This window comes from Scatophagus argus, chromosome 8, assembly GCF_020382885.2.
Source record: "Scatophagus argus isolate fScaArg1 chromosome 8, fScaArg1.pri, whole genome shotgun sequence".
NCBI classification, from domain to species: Eukaryota; Metazoa; Chordata; class Actinopteri; family Scatophagidae; genus Scatophagus; species Scatophagus argus.
Window position 1 is genome coordinate 4,449,653 of NC_058500.1, and position 25,624 is coordinate 4,475,276.

At 39.9% G+C, this 25,624-nt stretch overlaps 2 protein-coding genes and 1 long non-coding RNA gene across 9 annotated transcripts; 2 read left to right on the forward strand and 1 right to left on the reverse strand.

Moving 5' to 3' along the window:
* The first annotated feature begins 367 nt into the window (after nt 1–367).
* On the forward strand, nt 368–4,035 carry LOC124062873 (polymeric immunoglobulin receptor-like). Its single transcript, XM_046395923.1, has 5 exons — nt 368–519; nt 1,787–2,119; nt 2,263–2,580; nt 3,093–3,246; nt 3,328–4,035. The coding sequence occupies exons 1-5, from the start codon at nt 486–488 to the stop codon at nt 3,503–3,505; spliced, it is 1,017 nt and encodes a 338-aa protein (XP_046251879.1). The 5' UTR covers nt 368–485; the 3' UTR covers nt 3,506–4,035.
* A 1,176-nt stretch (nt 4,036–5,211) lies between these two features.
* LOC124062872 (C4b-binding protein alpha chain-like) lies at nt 5,212–14,446 on the forward strand. Of its 6 annotated transcripts, XM_046395917.1 has the most exons (14): nt 5,212–5,369; nt 6,238–6,334; nt 6,462–6,650; nt 6,806–6,905; nt 7,062–7,135; nt 7,229–7,408; nt 7,543–7,722; nt 8,070–8,249; nt 8,355–8,534; nt 8,949–9,008; nt 9,958–9,999; nt 10,636–10,690; nt 12,621–12,681; nt 13,307–14,446. In XM_046395917.1, exons 2-14 carry the CDS (start codon nt 6,277–6,279, stop codon nt 13,307–13,309), a joined length of 1,362 nt encoding a protein of 453 aa, XP_046251873.1. In that variant the 5' UTR covers nt 5,212–5,369; nt 6,238–6,276; the 3' UTR covers nt 13,310–14,446. The 6 variants fall into 6 exon arrangements, with proteins under 6 accessions (XP_046251873.1, XP_046251874.1, XP_046251872.1 ...); XM_046395918.1 differs by lacking the exon at nt 12,621–12,681; XM_046395916.1 differs by lacking the exon at nt 13,307–14,446 and having other exon boundaries at nt 12,621–13,182.
* Nucleotides 11,514–25,080, reverse strand: LOC124062874. 2 transcript variants are annotated; one of them, XR_006844018.1, is made up of 5 exons: nt 24,156–25,080; nt 22,570–22,653; nt 20,778–21,777; nt 16,085–16,168; nt 11,514–15,033 (listed from the first exon to the last, which is right to left on the reverse strand). It is a non-coding gene; the product is annotated as an uncharacterized LOC124062874 (long non-coding RNA). The 2 variants fall into 2 exon arrangements; XR_006844017.1 differs by having other exon boundaries at nt 16,085–16,875.
* Between the last annotated feature and the right edge of the window lie 544 nt (nt 25,081–25,624).

The window sequence follows — 25,624 nt, forward strand, 5'->3', positions numbered from 1 at the left end:
TAGCACAGTGACATCTGGTGGCTTTGTTGTGAAGAGCCATTCTGACATGTAGGCTCACTTTACTCAGTGGCTTGTGGGACTTTTAGTGTCAGATCCATCATCATCGGAGAGAATAAAGTCCGATATCCCACAGTAAAACACATCCAAAAAATTGAAGTGGTCAAGTACGATAAATGCACAGTTATTTAAATGTGGTTTTAGTGCAAACAATCAAATTGTGGTGTGTTTCCATATTGCACGTGCAAAAGCTGTGCATGTGGCGTGTGGTTTTCACAATGACACAACCAAAAATAAATGCTACTGATTTGTTGATATCTGTAACTGCTGCCACTGCTACTGATGAAATGTTAAAATGCCTTTTGTGAAATCATTTCTGTCACCTGCAGTGCAGTACAGGAAGCCAAGATCACCACAGTCCATCTCTACAGCTTCCTGAGTGTTGACAGCAGGTATCGAGAATTCATACTCTTTCAGTCAACATCAAAATGAAGATACTTTGTCTGATTATGCTTTTTCAAGGTGAGTTATAACTTATATAATTCTTTTTTGATTTAATATAAAATTTCTGAAAAGGAAAACAATTTTTATTTCTTTAGGAAAATGAAAAAAAGAAAATGATAATGTACAAGGGTATAATGTATAGTGATATTATAATGATAATGTATAAGTGTACAAGTTAATATATATATATATATATATATACACATAAATATACATACATATATATATATATACACATAAACTTGTACACGTTTCAATGACATATGGTTTAATGGTGACTAGTTTTACTAGTAATCTATATTTAATTAGTAACAGTTCAAGGAATGGATACAAACATACGTGTGCATCATTTTCTTCACTCTGTCAGGATCAGACTCAAGGCAGGACTCAGACGCAGAGACACGAGTGAAATTTAACAGACTTTATTAAGTGTAGGCAGCGAGAGAAAACCTCTTGACAGAGTGAAAATAAACACAGCTATGAAAAACACCTGATGTACGTCCTCTCTGCCAGAGTATGCAGGACTATGAAAAGTTTATCTCTTAGGAAAGACTAAAGCAAAAGGCTATAAAAATTAATGAACAAAAATCTCTCCCAAGGGAAGAAATAAGCAACTATTTAATAATATAATCCTAAGAACAAAAAACTCTCCAGCCGGAGGAAACAAAAACTGAAACAACTACAAGACGAGAACAAAAAATCACTCTAAGCAGACAAAGACTAAAGACTAGACAAAAAATTAAGGTAACTAAACTGAGATATAAAATCTACAACAAAAAATCACTCTCAGAAGAGGCAAAGGCAAAGTGCTTACTCAGGCTCAAAACTATGGCTGTGAACAAGGAGAAGCTGCCATGATCTCACAAGGGACAAAACACACTGGCACAAGACAAGGGAAACGCTGACTATTTAAACACATGAGGGTAATGGGAAACAGGTAAACACAACCAGGTAATCAGGGAAGATAATCGGACTGGTGACACATGAGGAAGGGCAAGTAGAGGAGAGTTACTCTTCAAAATAAAACAGGAAATTACTCAAATGCAGGAAATGACCTCACCGCGGTGTGACACACTCACACTGGAGTAACTATTGTGGCATTTGAACACAGGCACACAGCAAATACATTTTAATGTTTTAATTTAAGTACTTTTTTTTTTTTAGATATGTTTATAGTTGAACCATCTTTTCATGTTATGTTCTCATATCATGTAATTATTCAATATGTGAAATGTGTGTGAGCTGTTTTGTCATTTTGTTTTTCTTTTTCTTTTTGTTTCCTCAGCAAGTCTTCAACTCCGGTGTGATAAAAGAAAAATCACAGCACATATTGGAGGTGAATTCATTCTTATCTGCACTTATGACACAAACCCATTCCGGTACAGTAAGAAGTACTGGTGTCGAGGGGACTCCGGAGACACCTGTCAGATTGTGGTGGATTCAGAAGGCCGTACTAAAAGTAAAAACACACACAGGTCTCACATTGTAGATGCAGGAAGAAGAGGGTTGTTTGTGAAAGTCACAGGTCTCCAGTTTGATGACGCTGGAACCTACTGGGTTGGGATTGACAAAATATATGCTGACATCATGACTTCAGTTAATGTGGTTGTGACTCAAGGTAAGGATCAAACAGAAGCTTTTAATACTTAGCTTGTAAAATGAACATTAATACCACAATATAATTTCAACATTTAAGACCTTTTGCCAATTATTACTCTATACTGTCAAGCCAAAATAATTCAAATATATTACTTGTGCCAGTTCCAGTATCTAAACCTGGACTTTGGCCCTTGAGCTCTCTGGTGGAAAGGTCAACATGCTGGGGGCAGCAAGTGACAGTGCGCTGTGGTTGTACAAAGGGAACTGCCATTCAGTACGCCTGGTATCAAAACACTCACCACAAGGACGTCCTGCTTCACCACTCATCAGACTTATGCCTACACTGTGACGCAGTGGATAAAGACAGCAACTACTACTGCGTTGCCCAAAATGACGTAAGCAGCCACAGGAGTGACGTCCTCTCTGTGCAGGTTCTGATGCCTGCAGACAGCGGCTGCATTTATGTCATCAGTATGCAGGGTACGAACACATGGGATCTTGTATTCGCCCCAGTAATTATCAGTGTGATAATGGTAAAAAGTCCTGTGAAGCCTGTGTTTCATGAAGTCATGTTTTATGGATAACTTCCAAATGCTTCATAACACAAGCACAATTATAATAAATTCTAGAATAGAGACATTGGTGTTTTACAGAAGAACTATGTATCATTATACATTAAGTACTAATTAAACAAAAGGACCATAGACATTAAAATGATCATAATACTTCACAAGAAAGATTATCCTACAATTTCCTTTTACTATTATTATGAAATTTGAACTAAAGTAAAAGTGTATGATCTTAATATTATGTTTATATTTGTATTTATGTACGTATTAATTGTGGATTCAGCCAACTGCATACACTGAACCTGTTTTCACCATTTGGAGGCAGTTCTGAAATTTTCATTGCACAAAGTGTCGTATCTTGTGCAATATAGATTTCACAAAAGAAAAGCTATAACATTTAATGTCTTTCCTTTTAATCATCAGGCCAACCCATTTATGACTGTGCGGACAGAATGAGCACCACCACTGCCAAACCACCACCTTTGACTACCTGCCAGGCAACCGTGAAAATCCCCACTGACACAATGAACCAGTCTTTACAAATCAATCGCACAGAACGAGATCTGTTCTTCAGCAGGTCATTACTCACACTCACTGAGTTGAGACATAGTTTGTTGAAAGCCAGTCATGAATAAATATTTGTTTTTGTTTTTTTCAGGGCATGGACAGGGGAGACATTCTGGTATTTATTGCTGCGCTGGGGTTCTTTTGTGTCCATACTGATATTTCTGTGGATAGTAATCATATGCACAAAACCAAAAAACCAAAGGGTCAAGAGACGTGTAAGGAAGAAGAGGGATTCTCGCTTCAAGCAAATCCCCCACGTGGTTAAGTGAACTTCACTCTACAGTGGTTGTTCTGTGGAAGTCGTATCCGGTCGTGTGACATTGGTTTGTTGATTCCAAGGTTCTCTGATAATGTGAGTTTTGTGAAGAGCCTGAGTCATAATGTACATAAGCATGTTTATCAGAGAGTCTTGCTGTTGTAATTTATTTCAAATGATAGTTTTCCAGTGCCAGTACCAACACGCACATGTCATCTCAAGCCTTTGCCTGTTCTGCCAGGCTTTCTATTAAAGTTATTAAAAGAGAGGAATGAATGTCACCACATTTACTCAAATAATGAAGCAACAACAATAACTTTTCCAGTGCCAGCTGGGAATGATGATGACTAATGAGGAAAGTATAAACTAGGTGTTGCTCCATGATACTCTGTGAATGTTTCCTAATTTGTTAGAATGTGAACTTACTTTCATCATCAGCCCGAGGCTTTATTTCCATTCTATTCTTCCAGATAAACACGTCATACAGTGGAACATTATGAAACAAGGGGCAGACCCCAACCCCCCCCCCCAAAAAAAACATTTTCAGATCAACTAGGTCCGATTGAAGTCCACGCAGTTGATTTTAATATATACATGAGTGTGATATCTGAGAGACAAGCCAATGAGGAATGTGTGTGTGTGTGTGTGTAGATAGAAATGTAAATAAAGCTGTTGCTGTTGTATGTGTTTGTGAGTCAGTGAATAATTACAGCTCCGAAGTCTGGAGCTTTTATGATTTGTGCTGTAGAACAATGTTCCCTCACAACTTCAAGAAAAGAAAACATCTCACCCACATATTTGGAAACGTATCCTTTGCACAAACTGTGAATCAGCAGCGAGACGTTTTATGGCATGGAAATTTATTGTCTAAATTGCTGTGATGAAAATTCCAAGCATTAATGGAGAATATCAGTGCTGAACACAGAACGCTGGCACACCCATCAGAGATATTACACTTGAACTTGGACCTGTGATTCAGTTCTACTGTATTGAAGAAACTGTCTACCATTCTAGGGCTTGACTGAGTGGGAATGTTACAAAATACATGAAATATGAATTTAAATGTCAAAATAGCTGATGTCAAAATATTTTCCATTCCAAAAGTTCAAAACCACATAAATCTCTTGAGACAGTTTAGTGTTTGTTTCATTGTTTCCTTTGTCATTTTGAGGAAGGGAGGGGAGAAAATAGAAAAGAGGAACATTACTTCAACAGACCAAAACTTTGTATTTGGTGGGAAATACATCACTTCCTCACATTGACTTTACAGGGCCTGGCCCCTTACCTCACACTGTATGAACGTCTGGTCTGATGGGCTAAACTGTTACCGTTGATGTGATGACGAAATGTGATTGGCCATCAGAAGATGTGCCAGCCATGATAGATTAGGGTTTATTTTTCTGGAAAGTTTCAGGAATCAAGTTTCCTACAGGATGTCCAGTGTCCTGTATTGACAGCACATGGACCCACAGCTCCACGGAGGTCCTGCTAAAACACTGACTGCGGAGTCCTTGTAAACGTCTGTGCCCAGTAGCCACAGTAGTATCCATGTATTAGTAATATGGCCACGCACGGCTTTTCTTGATGTTGTATTTATAAACGTCAAACACGTAGGCTTATGTGTTTGTGGTGTTAGGAAATGTGTCAAATGACTCATGATGATTGTAATCTATATTCATGTTTCATGGGTAGGGTTTACAATAGATTAAGTTCAGCTCAGGACAAGATCGGCGTCGCTGTTTCCGACAGGACCACACCCATTTCCGGGTAGGCCGCAGCCGTCAAGAGGGAGGTGACGGAGAAGGCCGAGTACACACTGGCCGAGTTCACCACTGTTGAGACAGCAGCCACCATTGTGAGCCTTCACGGTTAGCTTGGTGAGTTTAAAACGGATCCGTTGCTTTATCAAACTGTGCTGCCAAAACTAAACGACGACGCGACTAGCTTAGAGTTACGTTATCTTTTGATGGTGTTACGTTAGCTAACCGAAACCTAGCTAACGCAGCCATGCCAGACATATCTGTTGCGATTTCATGGATTGAATAATGTATGTGATAGGAGCTAAATCCAACACCAGCCCAACATAGGTTAATTGATTTATCCATACTGGGGATCTACTGATAATCCGGCATAGATCATTTTAATCCAAAACTAGATATAATGTGTGTATACGCGATTGACGCATTACGATAGATTGTGTTGTGATGAAAGAAAATGGAGGGTGACACATGCGTAACCCACTAGCTTTAAAGACAGAAAATTTCCTGCTACATTGGTATTTTTGTATTTCTCCATTTTAAACCCATGTGGAAATTGTCAGTCAGAATTGTTGTCTCAGACAAGTTGTTAAGTAGCTCTGCAAGATTAGCTACATAAGCACTGTCGTGTTTGGTAGCAAACAATGACAAATTTTAAATAGAGTTTGGTGTGATGTTTTCTTTATCCGGGGGCAGCGGACACGCCTGGGAGCATATTATATTAAAGATCAGCCAGCGACCAGTACGCATAAATATGTGTCATTGTTTTTCTTTTATTGGATATTTAACCTGATCTGAACTCTAGTTAGTTAATAGTTGGTGTTTTAGTTCAGTGTAGGAATGACTCGCTCTCTGTTAAAACCAAAACTGTAATTTATTGTGTTTGGTACAGACGGCCTAGCTTGAGTGGGACATTGCCATAACAGTCTTAACCAGATTAGTAACGCGATTGCCATACTGTACTTCCATTTCGGTTTGTCTCTGCCAGGGATCTTACTGACTTTAGCCAGACCTTCGAGATCCCGTCATGGGCGTCGTTAACTTCCTGCTACTGAGCTGCCTTGGCGTCGCCGTAACTGTTCGAGGTGAGTGGCAGAACGAATAAGCTTGTGACCTTCTCATTGTTTGATTATACACCAGCTGGTGTTTTGGTCTCATGTTATCTTGTCCTCACTTGTAGTGTATATCTTTTTTGTTTATTTTTAATTACAGCTCAAGACTGTTCCAAACCTATCCCAGGACCCAACATGGATTTGAAGGGCAATGACATTCTTTTACAGACATTCCCAGATGGGAGCCAGGTTTCCTTTGCCTGTAGTATTGGTTACACCTCTGCAGGAGGATCTTCACTCATTACATGTACTGCCGGCACTTGGAGTCCTGTGAGGCTGAGATGCGAGAGTGAATATTAGCACTTTCTGTTTTGTATTTTGGAGCCCTCTAGTGAAACTTAGAAACATGAAAAAAACTGCTAATGTATAGTGAATCATTTGTGCATTATTCAGTAGTTTTTAAGGGAGGAATTTAAGCTGTATGAAATTATTTATTTTTCCCAGAAAAGAACTGCGGGTCTGCTGGAGAAGTGGATCATGGCACTATTGATTACTCCCGTGGGACAGAGTTTGGTGATACAATTGTGATCAGTTGCAACACTGGGTTAGTAAACTGATAACTCTGATGGTTCATGTTCAGAAAATTTGATTTGAATTTGTAATTTATTTTATCACAAAAATCTCAGCACCTATGCTTCCCTATCAAAGACATCTTAATCTAATCAGACTTTTTAAATTATGTTTTTAATTGCCTAACTAGTTACCGGCTGGTTGGTAGAAGTGAAATCCTTTGTGGAGACAAGGGCTGGATGGATAGGTTGCCTGTATGTGAAGGTTGGTAATCTCTGTATGTTAATGCAAGGTACACGAGTGAATAAATACTCTTTGTGTATTTCCATTTTAATAGATGTCATTTTTATTTTGTAGTGGTGACTTGTGATCCACCAGCTCAGATTGCAAAAGGTAGTTTCAGTCCAGCAGCTGATTTCTATGAGTATGGAGAAGTTGTACAGTACAGCTGTGATGCAGGGTTAACAGTCAGTGGATCAAAGTCACTAACATGTTCAAGTGATGGAACATTTACACCTGCTCCTCCAAGCTGTATCAGTAAGTATTTTAATTTTTCTCCAAATGCTCAAAACATCTTTCTTATGTAATCTGTCTGATACGTTCACATAATCTGCAAAAGGTTATTTTGGACAGATGTATTAATTTCTATTTTAAATGTTCTTTTCTTGCAGTGGTTCAGTGTGAAGATATTGATATTCCGTATGCTGACTGGGTTGGAGGTTCTCGACCCCCTTATGGATACAAGGCTACAGTAACATTTCGGTGTAAATCTGGATATGAGATGAAGGTGCCGGGTACCCTGACATGTGACATAAATGGTCAGTGGTCACCTGGAATTCCAGAATGTGAAAGTAAGTCTTATGAAAATTACTGTCAGTGAAAGTCAATCTTTTATACGAATCCAGATGTCATGTCGAATTCTTACATGTGATTGGCTTAGTCACAATATTATGTATACAAAGGTAGAAGCTTTTCTTTCTTTTGCTAGGTAGTTGAATTAAGCTTTCAAAGGCGGGAAGTTTCTCTAGCACCTCTATTTTAAAATAGTTTGCTATTATTTGCTGTCTCAAACAATCTTTTAGTTATGTTGTGAAATTAGCTTCAGCTTCAGAATTTCAGGATAAATCCATAAAGTTGATCCTAAGCTTTCTGGCACACATCAAAAAAAAATCTGATAGATGTCATTTATATTTTACAGTGGTGACTTGTGGTCCACCACGTTCAGTGGCAGATGGGTCGTTCAGTCCAAACAAACCATCCTATAATTATAGCGAGGTTGTAGAGTACAGCTGTAACGAAGGTTTTAAACTCATCGGCTCGAAATCAACATCGTGTTTGGCCAGTGGAGCATTTCAGGCCACCGATACACAGTGTACCAGTAAGTGTTTTTACACTTAAATTGATTAATTCAAAGTCATCTTGCACACATCAAAAGAAATTCCCTTAGCTGTTCGTTCTAATAGATGTCATTTTTATTTTACAGTGGTGACGTGTGGTCCACCACCTTCAGTGGTGGATGGTACATTCAGTCCAAAAAAAGTATCTTATAAATATAATGAGGCTGTAGAGTACAGCTGTAACGAAGGTTTTGAACTCATCGGATCCAAATCAGCATTATGTTTGAGCAATGGAAAGTTTCAGTCCACTGATACACAGTGTACCAGTAAGTATTTTTTAGTTTTTTGTTTTTCTTTCCAGCGTTTCTTGATATCCTCCCAGTGTAATCTCAGCTGTTTTGGTCAGTTGTATTAAATTGATGCAGTGGTTCAGCATCCTTCTGTTGAAAAGTCTGACTTGATTTAGGGCTTCCAATCCCCTCACAGATATGAATTATGTTATGAAATTGATTATATAATGACCAATACTTTTATGGATTTATCCTGAAAATCTTATTTTATGTAACTTATCTAAAATCACTTCTCTAAAATTCTAAAAACTGTATTTGAACTAGTTTTAATTATGAATCAATAGCACCATTAATTAAAGTGAATGAGTGTTGTGTTGGTATACATGTGACCTCGGTATATCCCTGATGTCCATAAGACTATCTTCATTACTCCCTTTTATGTTTTTGCAGAAACACCAACTACCACTACCACCACCACCACCACTACCACTACCACAGTGACACCAACAGGTAACAGCTCTGCACTCAATGATATGGGACAGTTTCTTTGACTGATTTATACCAAACGCTTAAACCGTTCTGCTGCATCCAAGCTAATGAATAGTCTGGTTTTACCGCTCTCATTATGTTTGTGTTGAGGAATTACAGTTGAATGAATGAATTGTTGAGTGCTGCCTTACAGAATCCAGCGTGAGCAAAAAATAAAATCTATCGATATGTTTATACTTCCAAAATCTTGTGATGGCATATTTTGGAAGTATAAACATATCGATCGATTTTATTTTTTGCTCACGCTGGATTCTGTAAGGCAGCACTCAACCATTAGGATTGTCCGATTTCCTGGGGCAAGTAAAATGCTACCTCATGCAAGTAGATCTGGCCGCTCACTTGTCCGATCATGAATGTAATACATCATCATATATGAAGCTGATAATTGAAGTACCTAAGGAGTCAGCCATCTTGCTTTTTTCACCACAATGCTGAGATTTGCACGTGCGCAATTTGAGGGCAAAGCGGATACAATATGATGGTGAATTTTAGTATTGTTGTTATTTGATAAGGACTAAAAATATAACAGTTGTATTTAGGGCAAATTAAAAAATGACTTCCTGGAAGTAGATTTAAATCCACGTGTCCAACTGGGTAAGTGCACAATAAACAATACCTTGACGTTGAAACCTGTGGAGTAAGATATTACGGCCGGTGATATGTGTTATCTGTTCAAATCAATTACCGGGACTGATGAATGAATGTGATGAAGTACTGTATAATGATATTTCCATCTTTGTATTTGTACCTTCCTAAATAGTTTTCCAGTAGACTGTGCAGAAAATGGTAGATAGTTGTATCCACTGTGTTTTCATTTCCACTGAGACAATGTGTTTAACAGGGCAGTGTGGTTCATCAAATCAAAGGCACCGTTTGACACAATTCCTTGTCCTTACTTATTATTTTTCAGGGAATGGCACTATCATAGGAATATGCTTGGGCGTTATTCTAGGTAAGCTTGAACTTCATCCTTGAATACTTGATCAGGAATGTAAAGAGGTTATTCTGAACCAAATGAGATCACGATGAGCTCAGAAGGGCAGCATGGCTCCGTCGCTCTGATTGAACTGACACATTCAGCCATCAGAGACACGTTCATGTGTTCATGTCACTTTGCTGTGATGTGTCCTTTGTGCTTCAGAATCAGAATATTAATATTATAATAATATTAATAATATTATATTATATATAATAAATAATATTATTAATACTGGGGGAATTCTTTTTACTTGCAGGCATTGCAATTTCCCGACCAATAGAAAATATAAAAATATAAAAAACAAAATATAAATTAAGATCAAATATAAAATAAAATACAAAAAATATAAGATATTTACATTACCTATACATTTATATGGGGAAATGTATGTCCGTGTGTCATTTAGTGCATGAATTGCTATTCTGACAACTAGAGCAGTTTTGATGCAGTAATTTCATAAAAGTAAAAATGTTTTGGAGGGGTTTATCAGTTTTCATATCAGGATGGTGTCAGACATATACGTGGCACTCCATTTGATGGACTTGTGGCCATTCATCTTTTTTTTTGTAATAACACTTTCAAACCTCTCCCATCCCATTCTCATCAAAGCTGTATTGTTGGTGATATTATGTGGACTCTGCATATGCAAGAAGAAAAAACAAGGGTAAAATGTTTTATTTGACTATGCTGACTAACCCTTGAAATGGCTTTAAATGTTAATGGCATTGCTTGATGCTTGTCATGTCTTTTTCAACCTTTTCTTTGTGTCTCACTGTTGTGCATTTAGCCAGTATGTCCAAACCGTTCGAGCTTTTTATCTGTCAAATGTCACTAAGTGTTTGCATGTTGAAGTTGTGTTCTTGTGTGCTTTTGTAAGGCTTTTTCCCTACCACGATGTCAACGTTGTCATAAGGTGGTGTAATAAGCCCTCAAAGCACTCTCCTGCACAGAGCTGTAGGTCGCTCAGTAGAAAAGCTTCTGCCCCAAGTGTCAATGGTGGCTTGTTGACCGACACATTCAGATATGGAGGTCAGCAAAATACAACATGTAACCCAGACTCCAAAAAAAGCTTGGACATGGTGTAAATCTCAACTAAAACAGCATGTGATAATTTGCAAATCCTTTTTGACATATACTAAACAGAAAACGGTACAAAAACAATATTATTTGAGGTAAAAATATTTAATGTTTTACCTCATCAACTTCATTGGTTTTTGTAAATGTGTGTACATTTTGAATTTGAATTTGTTAGTTGGGGCAGGAGTTGTGGAATGCCTGAACACCTGTTTGGATCATTCCACAGGTGAACATGTTTACTGGTTAGAGTATCATGACTGGGCATGAAAAGGTTGTTTTTGATTTCCAAGGAAGCATAGGGCGAGGTTTACTTTGTGCAGCACAAAGTAAAGCACTTGACCTGCACTGTTTTACACAGTGAGCCAACTTTTTTGGAATCAGGGTTGTAGATGAACCATGCAGTTTTTTTAAAGATTTGGCTGTGTTTATCATCTGCTATTCTGTTGTTGTAGATGTCACATGCTGTATTCATTCACGCTTGTGATACATATAGTCTCAAGGGAGAGACAAAAGGTTGAGACCTACTGGCAACATTCTCATTATTGCAAATAACATTTAGATTAGTGACTAGAAATGTTCAGGTTTGGTAGATGATGTCTTTGAAATGATTTTACAGCCAATCTAAACAGTGCTCAGTTCAGTCAGCTTGAAATTGTGGTTGATTACATTTTTAGATTTTTACATCATTTTTTCCCCCCTTCTGCAAAATAGGAAGTTGTGGTTGCTTCTGTGGTCCATTTTTTTGGAAATGTTTATCAGGAAACATCTTTTGTTTCCTCTTGGGGTAGAGTTGCGTGTAATGCATAACTGACTGTATAGGAGAGTGTCTTAAAAACGCAGTCACATCACCTCTTATATAAAATTAAACTTAAATGCGTGTCAAATTTTCACCACTTGGGTCCTTAAAGGCAACTGAATTTGCCTTTAAGCCCCGTAATGTCTGCCGTGAACAGCTGGTCATCCTTATGATTATAAATGGATAAGTGAAGCAAAATTAAATATGACAACAGAGCATTTGGTGGTATAGTTGTGTATTTCTTTCTGCTTAAGGGGTGTGTGTTCATCACATTTTAATTATACCTGAAAATGTGAAGAGCACTCACCATGTGGTTGTTGTTTGTTGTTTTTCACAATATTATTTAAAATTTTGAAACACCAGGCCTCGTAACATTAGTGCAAAACAGCAGTGTAACAAGAAGCTCCACGTGCAGTGACAGCCCTGCGTGTCTTTGTTGATGCTGTAGTGACCTGTTGATTCCTGTTCTAAAGAAATGAACCGGTAGTATTTTGCAAATCAAAGTGACAAATACACACACACACATTAGGGTAATTTGGCTGTTTGAAACAGATGAAGACAGGCCTGGTGTGTGTGTGTATAAGTCAGTCTTGGTTGATGGGTGGTGTGTAGATTTATGGGTAAAGGTGGTGTATGTGTGGTCTTCCTTAAGCTCTCCTTGCTCTTTGGCTACCTGGTCATACATAAACCGTAATGTTCACCAGTAAATATTGGATTACAGCTCTGGAAAAGACCAACCTGACTTAAAGGCTACAAAACCTGAAGAGGAAGTAGCTCTTGCGGTAAGAAGATGGACCACTAAGCACACTTGAAATCAGTTATGCCAGATAAAGAGATAACATGCAAGAATCCCTCCATCTCTCCACCCATCCATTATCATTTCATACAGAATCTGCATGATGTATTAATGTTCAAGATGGATTTTCTTCCTTCTTCCATATTATTCCAGGCTACTAAATAACCTGTCGGACAACTGCTACTCGGCTCTCAAAGGTCCAGTGTGTAGGATTTAGTTGCGGATTGCAGCCATCTGAATACCCCTCGCCTTGCTTTTCTTTTCCATGAGTGTAGACGATACAACAGTGACCATAAGAATTGCAAAAAAGAAGAAAAAGTCACAAAGTGCCCTCCTAAGAGCTAAAGTTTGATTTCCCCATTCTGGGCTACCGTTGAAAAGTGGTGGTTCAAAATGGTGAAAACACAACAGTTCTTTGTCTCAGGTGATTATATGAATAGATAATTAGGAATTTTATATTGAATATCTGCCAATAGATCCTCTAAATCCTACACACTGGACCTTTAATATCCTTATCCTTTTTTTTTTTCTCTTCCACAGCGCAGTACAGATTTTTGTATTGTCTAAAAATGTTTAATTATTTTCCTTTGCTGCTTTTATTGTCTCTGTAGTAAGTGTGGCAGTCACATTGGCGCAACTTTACTTCGTGTGAAAACGTCTGGATGAGAAGAGGGATGCCGCTGCCCTGGTCGACGAATGTAAATGTGCCACGCATGCGAACAGCACGGACTCGGGAAGCCTCCTGAAAACGTTTCTTAACATCAATGTGGGATTCCAAAACCTCAGAAGATTGAGCTCATTCCTTAGCTTATGCAGTAAGTGGTCCCTCCAATTGGATGACGATAATTTCCACCTTTGACAAGCCACTCATTACATTCTGCACAATTCAGTTAAATCAGCAGTATTTGGGATGTGTTTCCTTTACAATAATGCAACACTGTCTATACAGTAATTAAGGAGGAATGAGAGTTCATGTTCATCAGAGAGGCTTTACATTGATTTTAAACTTGCACTAGAGTTCAGAGCACCGCTCAACTTGACCAATGTAACTTAATTACACAGATAGCTTAAAATAATCAGAATCAAGAATCAAATAAAGAATGTTTTCATAGTTCACCTTAAATACAACTGGCTCCTGCAACCAGTAAACCAGTCCTCCATTCTAAAGATTGACTGTCAGGTCTTCTGCACAGTGCCTGAGAAAAAGGCTTGTTCCATATGCCTTAATGCAGAAAGCCAAATATGTTGGCTTGTTGTGTGTGTCACATATGTGTTTGCCTGTGAATTGCATACTATTTAACCCCGTTTGTTGGGGTTAGTTAATGGAAGCTTGATTGCGGGCCCACCTTAGCTATGTGTTCATGCTATATCATTAGCTTAAAGTGTTCAACGATGACACATTGTTTTTCTTTCTTATCAAAGAAAGGTTTGTTTTTTTTTTTCTTCCTGCAAATTATTTGCTTTCTAATGTTTCTTTCCCAGAGTGTCACTTTTAGTTTTACACCAGAGGAGGAGGAGGAACACTTCAAGTGTTACAGTACTACTGTGTCTGTTGTTACATAAAGGTGTATAGACTGTGATCTCTGAAGATTTTGTACTTGGTTGTTTTTTTTTTTCTTTATTTATTGATCTAAAATTTGTATCAAAACATCTCATTAAAATATTTACATTGTTTGGAGGTCAGTTAAAACTGCTTCTACACTGGCACTACCCTTTTGTAATCAATTGATGAAATAAAAACAGACAATGTAGACCTGAGTGCTTATGTATCTTATATCTTGAATTTCCCTTGGGATCAATAAAGTATCTATAGTGTATCTAAACTGCAACCGTAATGGTGTGTCTGGGCATAAACAAACATCAATCCAGATACCAATGAGAGATCTGGGTTGGAGATAAGACAAAATTTCATGACAGTTGATCCACAGCCAGTAAAATAAAGAGCACAGCTTAGTTGCAAATCCTCTTCAAGGTAAGATGAGATCTGTCCTTCATTGTAACCGATTTCAAATGGTGCTAGAAACAAAAGCAGACTCTGAACACCAAAAGAAATCGGTCAACCTTGGATTGAGGACAAAGAGCTTGAGCTGTCAAAACATCGCTGTAGACTGGTGGGTTCTGCTCAGCGAGGGAGAGGGAGTGATGCTCTCTCTGGACAGCTCGTGACACCTCCTAGCTGCTTGTTGCTGGTCAATGGAAGAAACTTCCCGCCCCAAGAACACTGATTTCAAATGGTGCTAGATAGATGACAATACTCTAAGCCACCATCTGAAACCAGCTTCCAAGGGGGGACACTTCAGGTAAAAGGCACGCTTTGGTGGTGTAACACTGTACAAATCTAAAAAAAAAAAAGAACAACAGCATTAATAATAACATAAATTGATGCAGAGTATATAGTCATGTTAGTTGCTAGTTTGAAACAGGAAAAAAGACATTTACAATGGATGTGGTTTCAACAGGAAACATTTCAGAAAGATATTTAAGTGGTTCAGAAGCAGCAAACGACACACACCTAACTTGCTCTCTGCATGTACTGTAATCAATTCAGAGCCAAAGAAAGATACTGTAGATGTCAAACAGTCACCGATAATTACAGACGAATCAATATTTTCAAGGGGGAAAAGTTAGTTATGGATGCAGCGGCTGAAACGTCTTAGGATCTCTTTAATCTAGACCCACACAGAATATTCTCTAATGTTATATGCACATCAAGTGTCAACGCTGAACTAATTACTGTTAATTATTAACAGTTTCTCACCATTTGCTTGGCAAAACAGAGACAAAGACATCTCTTGTAGAAAAGTGTTTAACGTAACTAAATGTAAGAAATGTAGAATTCATCCATCACTTGTTCTGTCTACAGATATGAATTATGCATCAACTAAACACCCACAATACTATGACACAAATATGCAAGGCATTTAATCACATAAGACTGTTACAGTGGTTCCTTCTTTCAGTTGGGAAAGTTGTATTATGCAATGGCTCATTGGGCTCCATTACACCGATGTTTGTCGATGAATTAGGAAAAGGCACCTCGTTTCTGACTGGGCCAAGATGACATTCCACAGAAGCATCCTGAAGACTCTCTTAAACCTCAAAGGAAATGCACCGTGGGATGGTTTAGGTTCACGCTCGTGCCCTGAAGAAGTTTGATTCACTGCCGTGTTACATGCCAGAAAGCGGCCAGGAGAAAAGCAGAATACGGGAGAGAGACGTGATAGAAAACCACAGAGAAAGCACCAGAACATCTCTCTCAGTCTGTTTCTCTCGAACACGCCCACACCACTGATCTGATACTTGATCCAAGCTTCGCGGATGTGTGAAGGCCCAAACAAGAACGGACACACAAAACGCTGCCACTGTACGTCTATCACATTCAGGCTCACCTGCACCTCTATGCGCACGCACCTCGGTGATTCCTCTGTTACTCGGCAGAATTGCGAGGACGGTAGCCCGTTGCTCTCCAGTTACTATGGGGAAAAAGCAAGGAAGTGGCAGTCAATCGCTGGCAATGAGAGCCATGGCGCAGACACACAGGCACAATACACTGAGAGGGTGGGGCGAGGACAGGTAGTGGCCAGTTCACTAACTTGTTGCCAAGTGCTTCAACAAAGTACAAAACTAACCAATCGTGGCAATAACCCCCCCCCGCCCTGCTGGTTTTAGTCTTTGCAGGCAGGTGAAAGCACTACTGCTAATTCACTGTCTAGCCTCAAACTCCCCTGTCCCTCAACAACACACACCCACACACAGTCTGCTGTAATGTCTTCATGTCTCAACATCAAACATCAGACGCAATTCACTCTGATTTTCACAGTAATCCCCACAGCCTTTACAAGTCCTTATCAGGCCTCAGATGGGCCAGATTTAAGTATTTTTTTATTATCTTAGGTATTTTTTTTTTTCTTTGCTGGGGCTGTTTTTGTGTGTGTGTGTGTGTTGACACTGAAGCCACAGTGACGACTCTGATCAGAGGGCCTGTCTGTCCGTAGGTGTCTGGTTCCTTCTCCTGGCTGGCTCAACCCAACCCTGTCAGTTTTCTTTTTCGGGTTGTTTGTTGCTTGTGTGCCACTGGACCTGTTGTGTAATGCCTATAAAAGATTTAAAGGGACAGGAGGCCTTCGGAGAGCGGTCAACGACAGGATCAGGAAGGAACCGCGAAGCACCCTGGGGAAACCTGCGAATATGTTCACAATGGTCCTTATTTAGAGAGAAACAGGAATATCATTGTGTGGGTAAACTGCATCAAAACATGCCTGATATGCGATTTGGTAGCTTACAGTTGTACTTTACAAAATACTAATACTCAAAACACAGCTGTTTAAAAAAATCCACATAAAGCTGGAATAACGTACTTTGATCTCAGACTGTGTGTCACGATTTCGCCTTGTGCTCGTGTGTTTTCTACACAAACTGTGGTGTTAACTCATTCATAAGGAATGACCCCCCTACAGCAGCTGACTGGCAGAGTACTGATGCTAAGAACTGTCTTCTTCTTTACAATCATCTCTACTCAGGAAAAATAAACAGGCAGTGAGTGTATACTTTATATTACTACCACATTAAGCCATCAGCACATTTAGAAGAGAGTGAGCAGGAGAGAGAAAGCGAGAATGACGCTGACGGAAAAAGCAAGAGCTGCAATGCAGACCATGGGCAGCCACACACGCCCTTGCGTTATCTCAGAAATATGGCATCTTTTGGACGTTGGACTTCCAGCCAGGAGAATAAGAAGGCCTCTCTTGTCCCGAGATTGAAACCCCTCCCTCATCGCAGGTATCTGAGTGTGTCATGCACGGAGAAGATGCTGAGCAGCAGCTCAGAGTGAAGGGAAAGCCTGGGCAACGTTCACAGGTCCTACAGTTTCCTATGATTTTCTAGAAGGAAACTTCTGTATTAATGTAGATTTGTAGGAAGTTTCCTGGAAAGGACTGCGCAATTTGGTTTGAATTCTTGGAAAAAATGAGACAGCCTTTGATTCCAGCTAATTAATTCAGAGTGCACAGCAGATTACATCCAAAGAAAGAAAAAAACAAGTCAAATTTGTCAAATTCTCCATAAGATAAACAAAATAAATTGGTTTAAAATGTTTTTCCTCCATGGAAATTCATTCAGAAAACAACACCTGCTTATAAACGTAACACACTGAACTACACTCATGCACTGTCATTGGTGCACATTTTATAGCTCTTTTCAGGAAACCTCAAAGGAAACTGTATAATGGTACCTGGAAAACAATGAGTTACCGAGGCCCGAGGCTCCCCCACTGCTTTGAGAGACAGGTATGGATGAAAATGTCAGCATCAGTAAGACAGTAAACATACATTAATCACTTCACAATAGAAACACAGACAGCAGCGTTCCTGTACAAATCTGTCACCTTCAAGCTTTCTAAACCCACACAGGAAAAAACTGTTGACCATCTTTGCAAAAATCCCCAGCTAACCTTTTTCTAATTAACAACAGATTAACAGCTCAACCCATATAATTATACACAATATTCATGTACCCATGAAAAAATGTTTCTGTAACTGCAAGACCTTTGTATTAGAGTATGGTGCCTCTTAGCCAATCATACGCTAAACTCCAGCTACTTGCTTATTCTGAGCCAATAAAGCACTGCTGTACAGCTTGCGGAGCCAAGGGAGCTCCTCCCATCCAATGAGAACCCAGCTTTGGCACGATGGTCTGTGATGCAGCAGCTTTAGGAAGTCCAGTGCATGTGAACTGGAGAGAAGCCAAAGCAGAGTCACCAAGAGAGCAAGGTAAACAACTTGCCTCGCTTTTTGCCCCCTCTCTTTCTCCATCTCCTTCTCTTTCTCTCTCTGTCTTCCTTTTCTGTCTCTCTCTCTCTGATCCTGAGCCATGACATTTAGCCCCTTCTGTTATTCCCTTTCTCCAAGAGAGAGGGTGAGAGATTAACAGATAGATAGAGAGAGGGTTGAAGAGAAGTCCAGCCCAGAAATGACTGCGTCACCATCTCTGTCTCTCCTAACTACGCAGAAACAAACGTGTCTTGGGAAGGGTTTGGCCCAATCCCAGCGGCCCTGGAGGGTGAAAACAAATCACATGACAAAAGTGCCACTAGCTGCAGACACCGAGCTGATCTGTTGTCTGATGCCAACGTACAGCTGGATCCCAACCCGTCTGCGCTTTCATACATGTCTGCCTCCCATCCCCTCCACCCCGATGCTCACTCTTTCCTTCAACTCCATCAAGAGTTAACCACAGCAAGTAGGCCAGCAGTCAAGAGTTCGTACACAGAAACACAGATGTCCATATGTAGTGACACAACATGATCACTCCCTTGGCTGAATTCAACAACACACTTATCCTCTAATCTTTGAAGGCTTGAGGTAATGTCCACCTGGCTGCATCTGTACACACTGCCGTATAATGGTGTATTACAGGTATAATGCTGTTTTATAACAGCTCGGATAGCACCACGCGTGATTGTATTCACCCTTTTGCACAATTGAAATCATCCATATTCCTTAAGGTGGTGGTGGCAAAAAAGCGATGTTCGAGTACCTCGATAATTCTCGGCAAAACATTCCCGTCTGAGCTTCGCTGTGATGTTAAGAACCTTCCAGAATATTATTTTCGTTAACCCCTTTGTCGTATCTCTGGCCACTCGACACACACACACACCTTGCCATGCTATCAAAACAAGACCTCCTGAAACTGTGTCACATCTTCAGCATCCATGTTGAAACTCCCGATATCAGCTCACAGGAACTACACAGCACGCACAGACACACACACACACACATACACACATATATATATAGTAGCGACAGGCAGATCAGATCAAAACTACCAAGGAGGAAGAGGAAGAGGAGGAGAAAGCCGAGGTTGTCCGAAACCATTGTGTCGACTTCAGGTGGAAAACTCGATGACTCTGGGCTTCTGTTATCTCAGCTTCTGTTTCTCCTGACATGAAAAAGTGACGTAGCAACTAATCCAAAACCTCTCTCTCTCACTCTCTGACTTGCTCTCCCTCCCTCTCTGAATCTCCCTCGCTCTGCCTTTCTGCTTGCCTCTCAAACACACGCTCTCTTTTTTATTTTCATCTTGTTGCAGCAGCATAAACTGCCATTAGACTGCTACTTCAAACTGACACATATACACAGAAAGAGAGCAGACCCGCATGCACACACACGCACAGCTGTGCACATGCGCGCACCATCACGCTATTCCCCTGCCCGGGTGTGACGCAGCACTTAATTCTCTGTGCTTTTAGACCACTGTTGTGGCTATACGACGCAACTTCTTGATCAAGCTGAGCCACAAACACACTTGCTAGCTGCCACACAAGGCAAGTGAGCATGAGCAGACTGCAGTTAAAGGGACCCTACCACCATGGCTCCCTGTGCCCCACTCTGTGACGCTGCTGTGTCCCCATTTCCCCCCACGTCCCCTTATAATTGGGTCTCTCTCCCTCTCCGCTGCCCTCCTCTCTGGCGCTCTCCTCTCTGCTCTCGGCGAGAGACGCACTCTGGCTCCCCTGGCTGTGAGGCTGAGCTGACTGAGGCTCCTCGATCACCTGACAACCCACTGGTTTTAAAGGCACATCACCGGCTTACGCATCAGTTGCATAAGCACTCGGATGGTCTTTTGGCTTTTTAAATACAGTCTAATGTGGGAATCTGAATCCGCATCAAAGGGAATATTTACTGTATTTTCTCTCGTTTTGACTTTACGTAAAAGAATATTGTGTAATATGACTGACCATTGCAGCCACACTCTTGCACTTTGCCATGAATAGTCTACCCCACGTACTTCCTCTTTCAGTTCTAAATGTTTATTATCACAGCTCTGCCCTGAAGGAAATGCAGAGCCCTTTCGTCGACTGTTTCCATTTAAAATAAGACCGTTAAATCAAGCATGAATCCTGTAAAATTAAAAGATTAAAAAACTAATACATGAGAGTATCATGTTGATGTAGGGATGTAGCTGTTCCTTTAAAAGGACCGTGTTCCCTTCTTATCAAAAGTCTGTTGTGGTTCAGTCAAACATTAGCAGAGTTTATTTTAAGAATTTGGGTCTTTGTAGTTTAATCTGATAGAGTTCACTTACCTTGATCAGATGAGTCTTCGTTTGTCGTGTAAATGAGCCGATGGAGCTGTGGGAAGATAAAGGCAGAAAACATTTTTTTTAGAGTGCAAAACCTCAAAAATAATCCTGTCACTGAAACAATCTCATTTGAAAAAGACTCTTTATTTGTCATATGCAATCATTACTGAGTACAACCTAGGATGAATGAATTTAAAATGAGGAATAATAACATGAATGAATTTTCACTACTAGCATCCATCTGGGGAAGGGCAGGTCCAATGGAAGATACTTTCTGAAAATCTTTGAGTCGAAGGTCTTAAATATGTCAAATTAGCCTACTCGTGTTTGTGTATCTCTGGCTACGACGCTGCAAACCGTGTTCATCAGCACAGCAAGAGGAACAAACTCGGTTCTGTCTCTTTTATGAGCTCGTCTGTTCTCAACAAGGCTGTGCCTATTAGGTCTGTCTGCATTTGTGATGCATAAAGTCCCCTTTATTTGCTAAGCTAAAATAAAAGCTTTGTCTCGGTTAACAAAAGGTTAGCAAAGTTTGTGTCTTTCTCAACTAACCGCTACGCCTTTTTATTATAAAGACGTATAACAATGTGCACATTGAACAAATGCCTTCATAAATGATTCATTGTTTTTAAAAACTTGAAAGAGCACATCTATGCGGGACAATGTTTATTCCAAAAATCACAACCGTTAGCTAGAAGTGAAGTGTTGGAACTGCAGCTGCCTAAACCGCACTCGGAGAATATTTTCTGTGCTGCAGTGCAGAGTCCTCACTGACCTCACACACTCCGTAGTTTTACATCAGGTATTTCAAAAGCTTGATTGAGCTATTAAAGCTCAAACCTGTATTCTGATGTTGTCTATTTTCCATTATCCTCCAACTACAAGGCTAGATTTTCATCTGGAATTTCATGTGGCTGTAAATTTTCTTGCCTAAAGCACTTGTAGTTCGTGATGTCCTAATTCCCCACGGGAACTCCACGGGATACGGAGCCCACAGCTTCACCTTACAGGAGCAAGAAGGGAGAGCATTGGTAAAAGAATCAGCTTTCACCCTCAAGCTATATGGGAAATGTAAGGGATCTGAGGGATCAAAGCATGTTTGCTCTGAGCAGACTGCTAGATGCTGAGGGTATTGATTGGAGCATTCAGGTCTATCTGCTCTTTCAGGATAAAGACGTCCTCAGTCTCCATGTGCATCCTATGCGAGATAACAATAACTCACAGGAACAGGACTTTGCTTGGTGCATTTCCTGTTAAAAACACTGAATAAAAGATTTAAATTTTAAAACGTACTTCTTGCATTGCCTTTACTGTGTCTCTTATAATGAATGCTGCTGATTGGCTGATATGCACATTGGGGTTATGTCATATCCATACCCAGTTATTACAGATATTCCATCTTAACTTTTTCCTTTTCCCAACACACTGCAGTCTATTTTTTCTGATGAGAAGAGGAGGTTTTCCTGTGACTGTGAATGGTTTGTGTTTATGCTGACATAGACAAGCTATCGCTTTAAAGATACATCCAAGTGCTGGGCCTTCCTGTCTGCTATTTATGTTCTTCATCCAGTGGGCAGTGTGTTAATTTTAGCCATGTCATCTATCAGCCGTGCCTGTTCCACTTCCTAAACCTTAATCCCTTCCTTGGAAATGTGCCCAGTCAGCTCCATTGATATTGTTTTTGACTGCATTGGGAACAATAGGCATAGCTCCCGAATGCACCCACGCATACATTTAGGCATTCAGGCATCTGTTTTATGGAAATTAATTAGTGTAATCTTTTTTATTGTATTACCTGGCTTGCGGTACCACTGAGAAGAAAAGGCTCTCCCTCGGGACATCAGGCTGGTATTCTGGGCACCATTATCCTCGGCACGTCCTGAGAAAATTCCAGGCGTTATTTTGAGACACGTCAAACATACAAGAGAGTGAATTTAAACGTTAACTCCCCAGCTCAGCAGCTTCTGGACTCACGGTGTTGGACAAAGTCATCGATTTTAATGCTATGCAACTGTAAACTTCTATAATTTTGATTATGACTGCTGACCACTGGACACACCCTGCACTTAAATTATGTAAATATATTCAGCTGGCCATCTGTCAATCACATATGACTTTTCGACAGTAATGGATATAAATAGTGAGCTGCTGCACTGTTGTGACATCCGTCCTAGATGTTGCTGCCCGTGTTTGCTGTTGAATGCACAGGCTCTTACCTTTTGCAAAGAGTTGAAGGTGATACCTAATTCTCCTCTGCAAAAAGAGGAATAGCAATATTCATCTGGAATACAAACAGTTTCAATTTTGAAAGTTTATTTTGTTGTTTAGCCTCCTGCGTTGGCTATTTATTTCCTCAGAGCCCATGCTATGACACCTTTGAAGAACATTTTCTCTTACTGTGCCGCTGACACAGTCAGCAAATCAATTAGTCACCTGACTGTAGTCAGTGGAGATCTGACGTCGGGAGATGCCAAAGCACAACAAATGGATGTGCCGGCAATTCAGAGGCATAAAATAAATAAACGCACACAATGAGCAGCTTTCATTTAGATGTGCAAACTGCTGTTTTACCCTCACTCTGTTTCCTTGCATCAATACTACGATATAATAATATCTGACTCACTGCTTGATTCTTGTTAACTTGTGGTTCAGTACAAGCCCGAAACCTGCAGAAATACGCCATCTACTGTCGAGTGAGAGTACTGTTTTTTGAGGTTTGTTTACATCAGGAATAAAAAGTGCGTATGACATAGAAACCTCTGGATCGTGAAGCTGAGTCAAGGCACTGGCACAGCAAGCGAACGCACCACACGTTTACAAACAACAAAAACGAGCCTAAAGAAGAAATAAACAATTTGTATTTAAATGAGCTCGTTAAAGTAAGTCTATTTCTGCAACTGGATAATGGGAAAAACAACCTTACATAATTTTAATTTAAGGCCTGTATACATCAGACTTTTAAATGAAGTGCTAACTTATTTTTACATTTTACTTTCAACGTGTTATAATTTAAATATCATATGCTTAAATGGAAATACTACTACACACAGTATTACACACTGTGACAGGTGTACAGGTAACACCATTCAAAGATAGCAGCCTATAACATAAATCTCTTGAAAAGTTACAGAATCACGTATTTTTCCTTAAGAATGTGGAAAGTATAAGAAAGTAATTCCTTCTTCTCTGTAACTTTAAATTAAACGTGGTCTCCTGTCACTTATAATTTTGACATTAAGGGACATCACGAGCTAAATCAGTTATATTCATGTCTGCATTTGTTATAATAAACAAAATTCTTCAACATACTCATACAATTACAGCATCTGCCTCACAAATGAATTCATTACGCAGCACCGCATGGATGCACGGACCACTCACTTCTGCACTTCTGAGGTAAATGGAAGTGCGCAACATCCTCCTGCAGCAAGCATCCAGCACATCCCTCCATCCACCCTGCCCCTCACTGGCTCCGGAGATGAGAATGAGCACCAGACACGCACAGACATCTTTTATAAGGAAACAGCTGAGAGCAAATACCTTGCTTATTTCCGGGTAACGCTGGTCATTGCGCACTACATCGTAACAATCAAACCACGGGCGTGTGCTAATTCTTATTGGCCGGTCATAAGAGCATACCTTTTAACAAGTTTATAACAGTGAAATATTTTAATCAAATTAAAGCATCCAAAACTGCAACATCATAGAAACGTCAAACAAGAAAATATAATGTAACACGTTACTAAGCGTTACCAAACCGGCCTGCCGCACACTGTAACCTATATCCATGTATATGATTCACCGGAGCAGCCACTGGAAGTAAATAAACAGCTGCTCTCTGAGGGGGAAATGACTTACCAGCAGCGCCTCTTTCGCAACACGTCCGGTCTTTTTACTATTGCTACTTCATAACCTGCTGTTAGCTCCTATTAACCAGTTATTACCAAAGCCAGAGTGGGTCCCCCCCTGCACTGATTATAAAGCTTGACCATCGACATTTTCACAGCAACACAAATGAGCCACGCCCACCCCCACACACCCCCGTTTCCCGATTGGACATCGCTCCTAAAGGCGTCAACAGGATCACGTGGTTTTGACGCATGTTTACAAACAGGCGGAGAGAAGAACGGAGATCGGTTCGAAGTGAGAGTGTTCACTTCTCCAAACTTCCGGTTTTACCTTAAATTCTGTTTCGGTTCTTCTCTCTCAGATGGCGAGAAACTGTAGTTTTGAACGCGTAAGTAAAACACAATCTGTTAATACAGATATTTATTATTAAAATTAAGAGGCAAGTGCGGCGTGTTTTTATAAGGGAACTAGTCTAACAGAAGCTGATTTCAGCTCGATGGATTATAGAAAAATTCTGATTAACCGATCTGTTGTTGATCTTGCCTTAAAAAGGCCCTGCTCTGCCAGGTTATTTTAACCATTCAGTCGACTCTAAAATCAACGAGAAATTCGCAGCAGTTAATTTTCTTGTCCTGACGGGAAAGTAAAACCGGACTGAGCACCATCTTGATGCGGAAGTTCACCACGGTGAAGTCCCTCTGATGTTGCAGTTTTCAAATTTTCTAAACCAAAGGTTTTCCCATATTTAACGCCCTACATTCACCTGCATTGCTCTTCCTGATAATATGACCATACGATGAAAAGCTATAAAATGAAGGGCTTAAAAAGGCTTAAAAATGAAGGAGGTTTCCTTTTTTGTTTAAATTATCAGATAGCTTAATTTAGATCAGCGATATCAAACTCAGTTGCACAGGGGGCCGATCTAAAGTGAACACTTTGATCACATTTTTAAACATACAGAATAAAAAACAGACAGGAATATCATTCCAAAACAAATAAAA

Coding starts and splice junctions, on each gene's coding strand:
- LOC124062872 (XM_046395916.1), top strand. CDS start 6,277: ATGGGCGTCGTTAACTTCCTGCTACTGAGCTGCCTTGGCGTCGCCGTA. Junction 7,136..7,228: donor TAGGTTGCCTGTATGTGAAG/GTTGGTAATCTC, acceptor TTTATTTTGTAG/TGGTGACTTGTGATCCACCA. Junction 7,409..7,542: donor TGCTCCTCCAAGCTGTATCA/GTAAGTATTTTA, acceptor CTTTTCTTGCAG/TGGTTCAGTGTGAAGATATT.
- LOC124062873 (XM_046395923.1), top strand. CDS start 486: ATGAAGATACTTTGTCTGATTATGCTTTTTCAAG. Junction 520..1,786: donor TCTGATTATGCTTTTTCAAG/GTGAGTTATAAC, acceptor TTGTTTCCTCAG/CAAGTCTTCAACTCCGGTGT. Junction 3,247..3,327: donor CGAGATCTGTTCTTCAGCAG/GTCATTACTCAC, acceptor TGTTTTTTTCAG/GGCATGGACAGGGGAGACAT.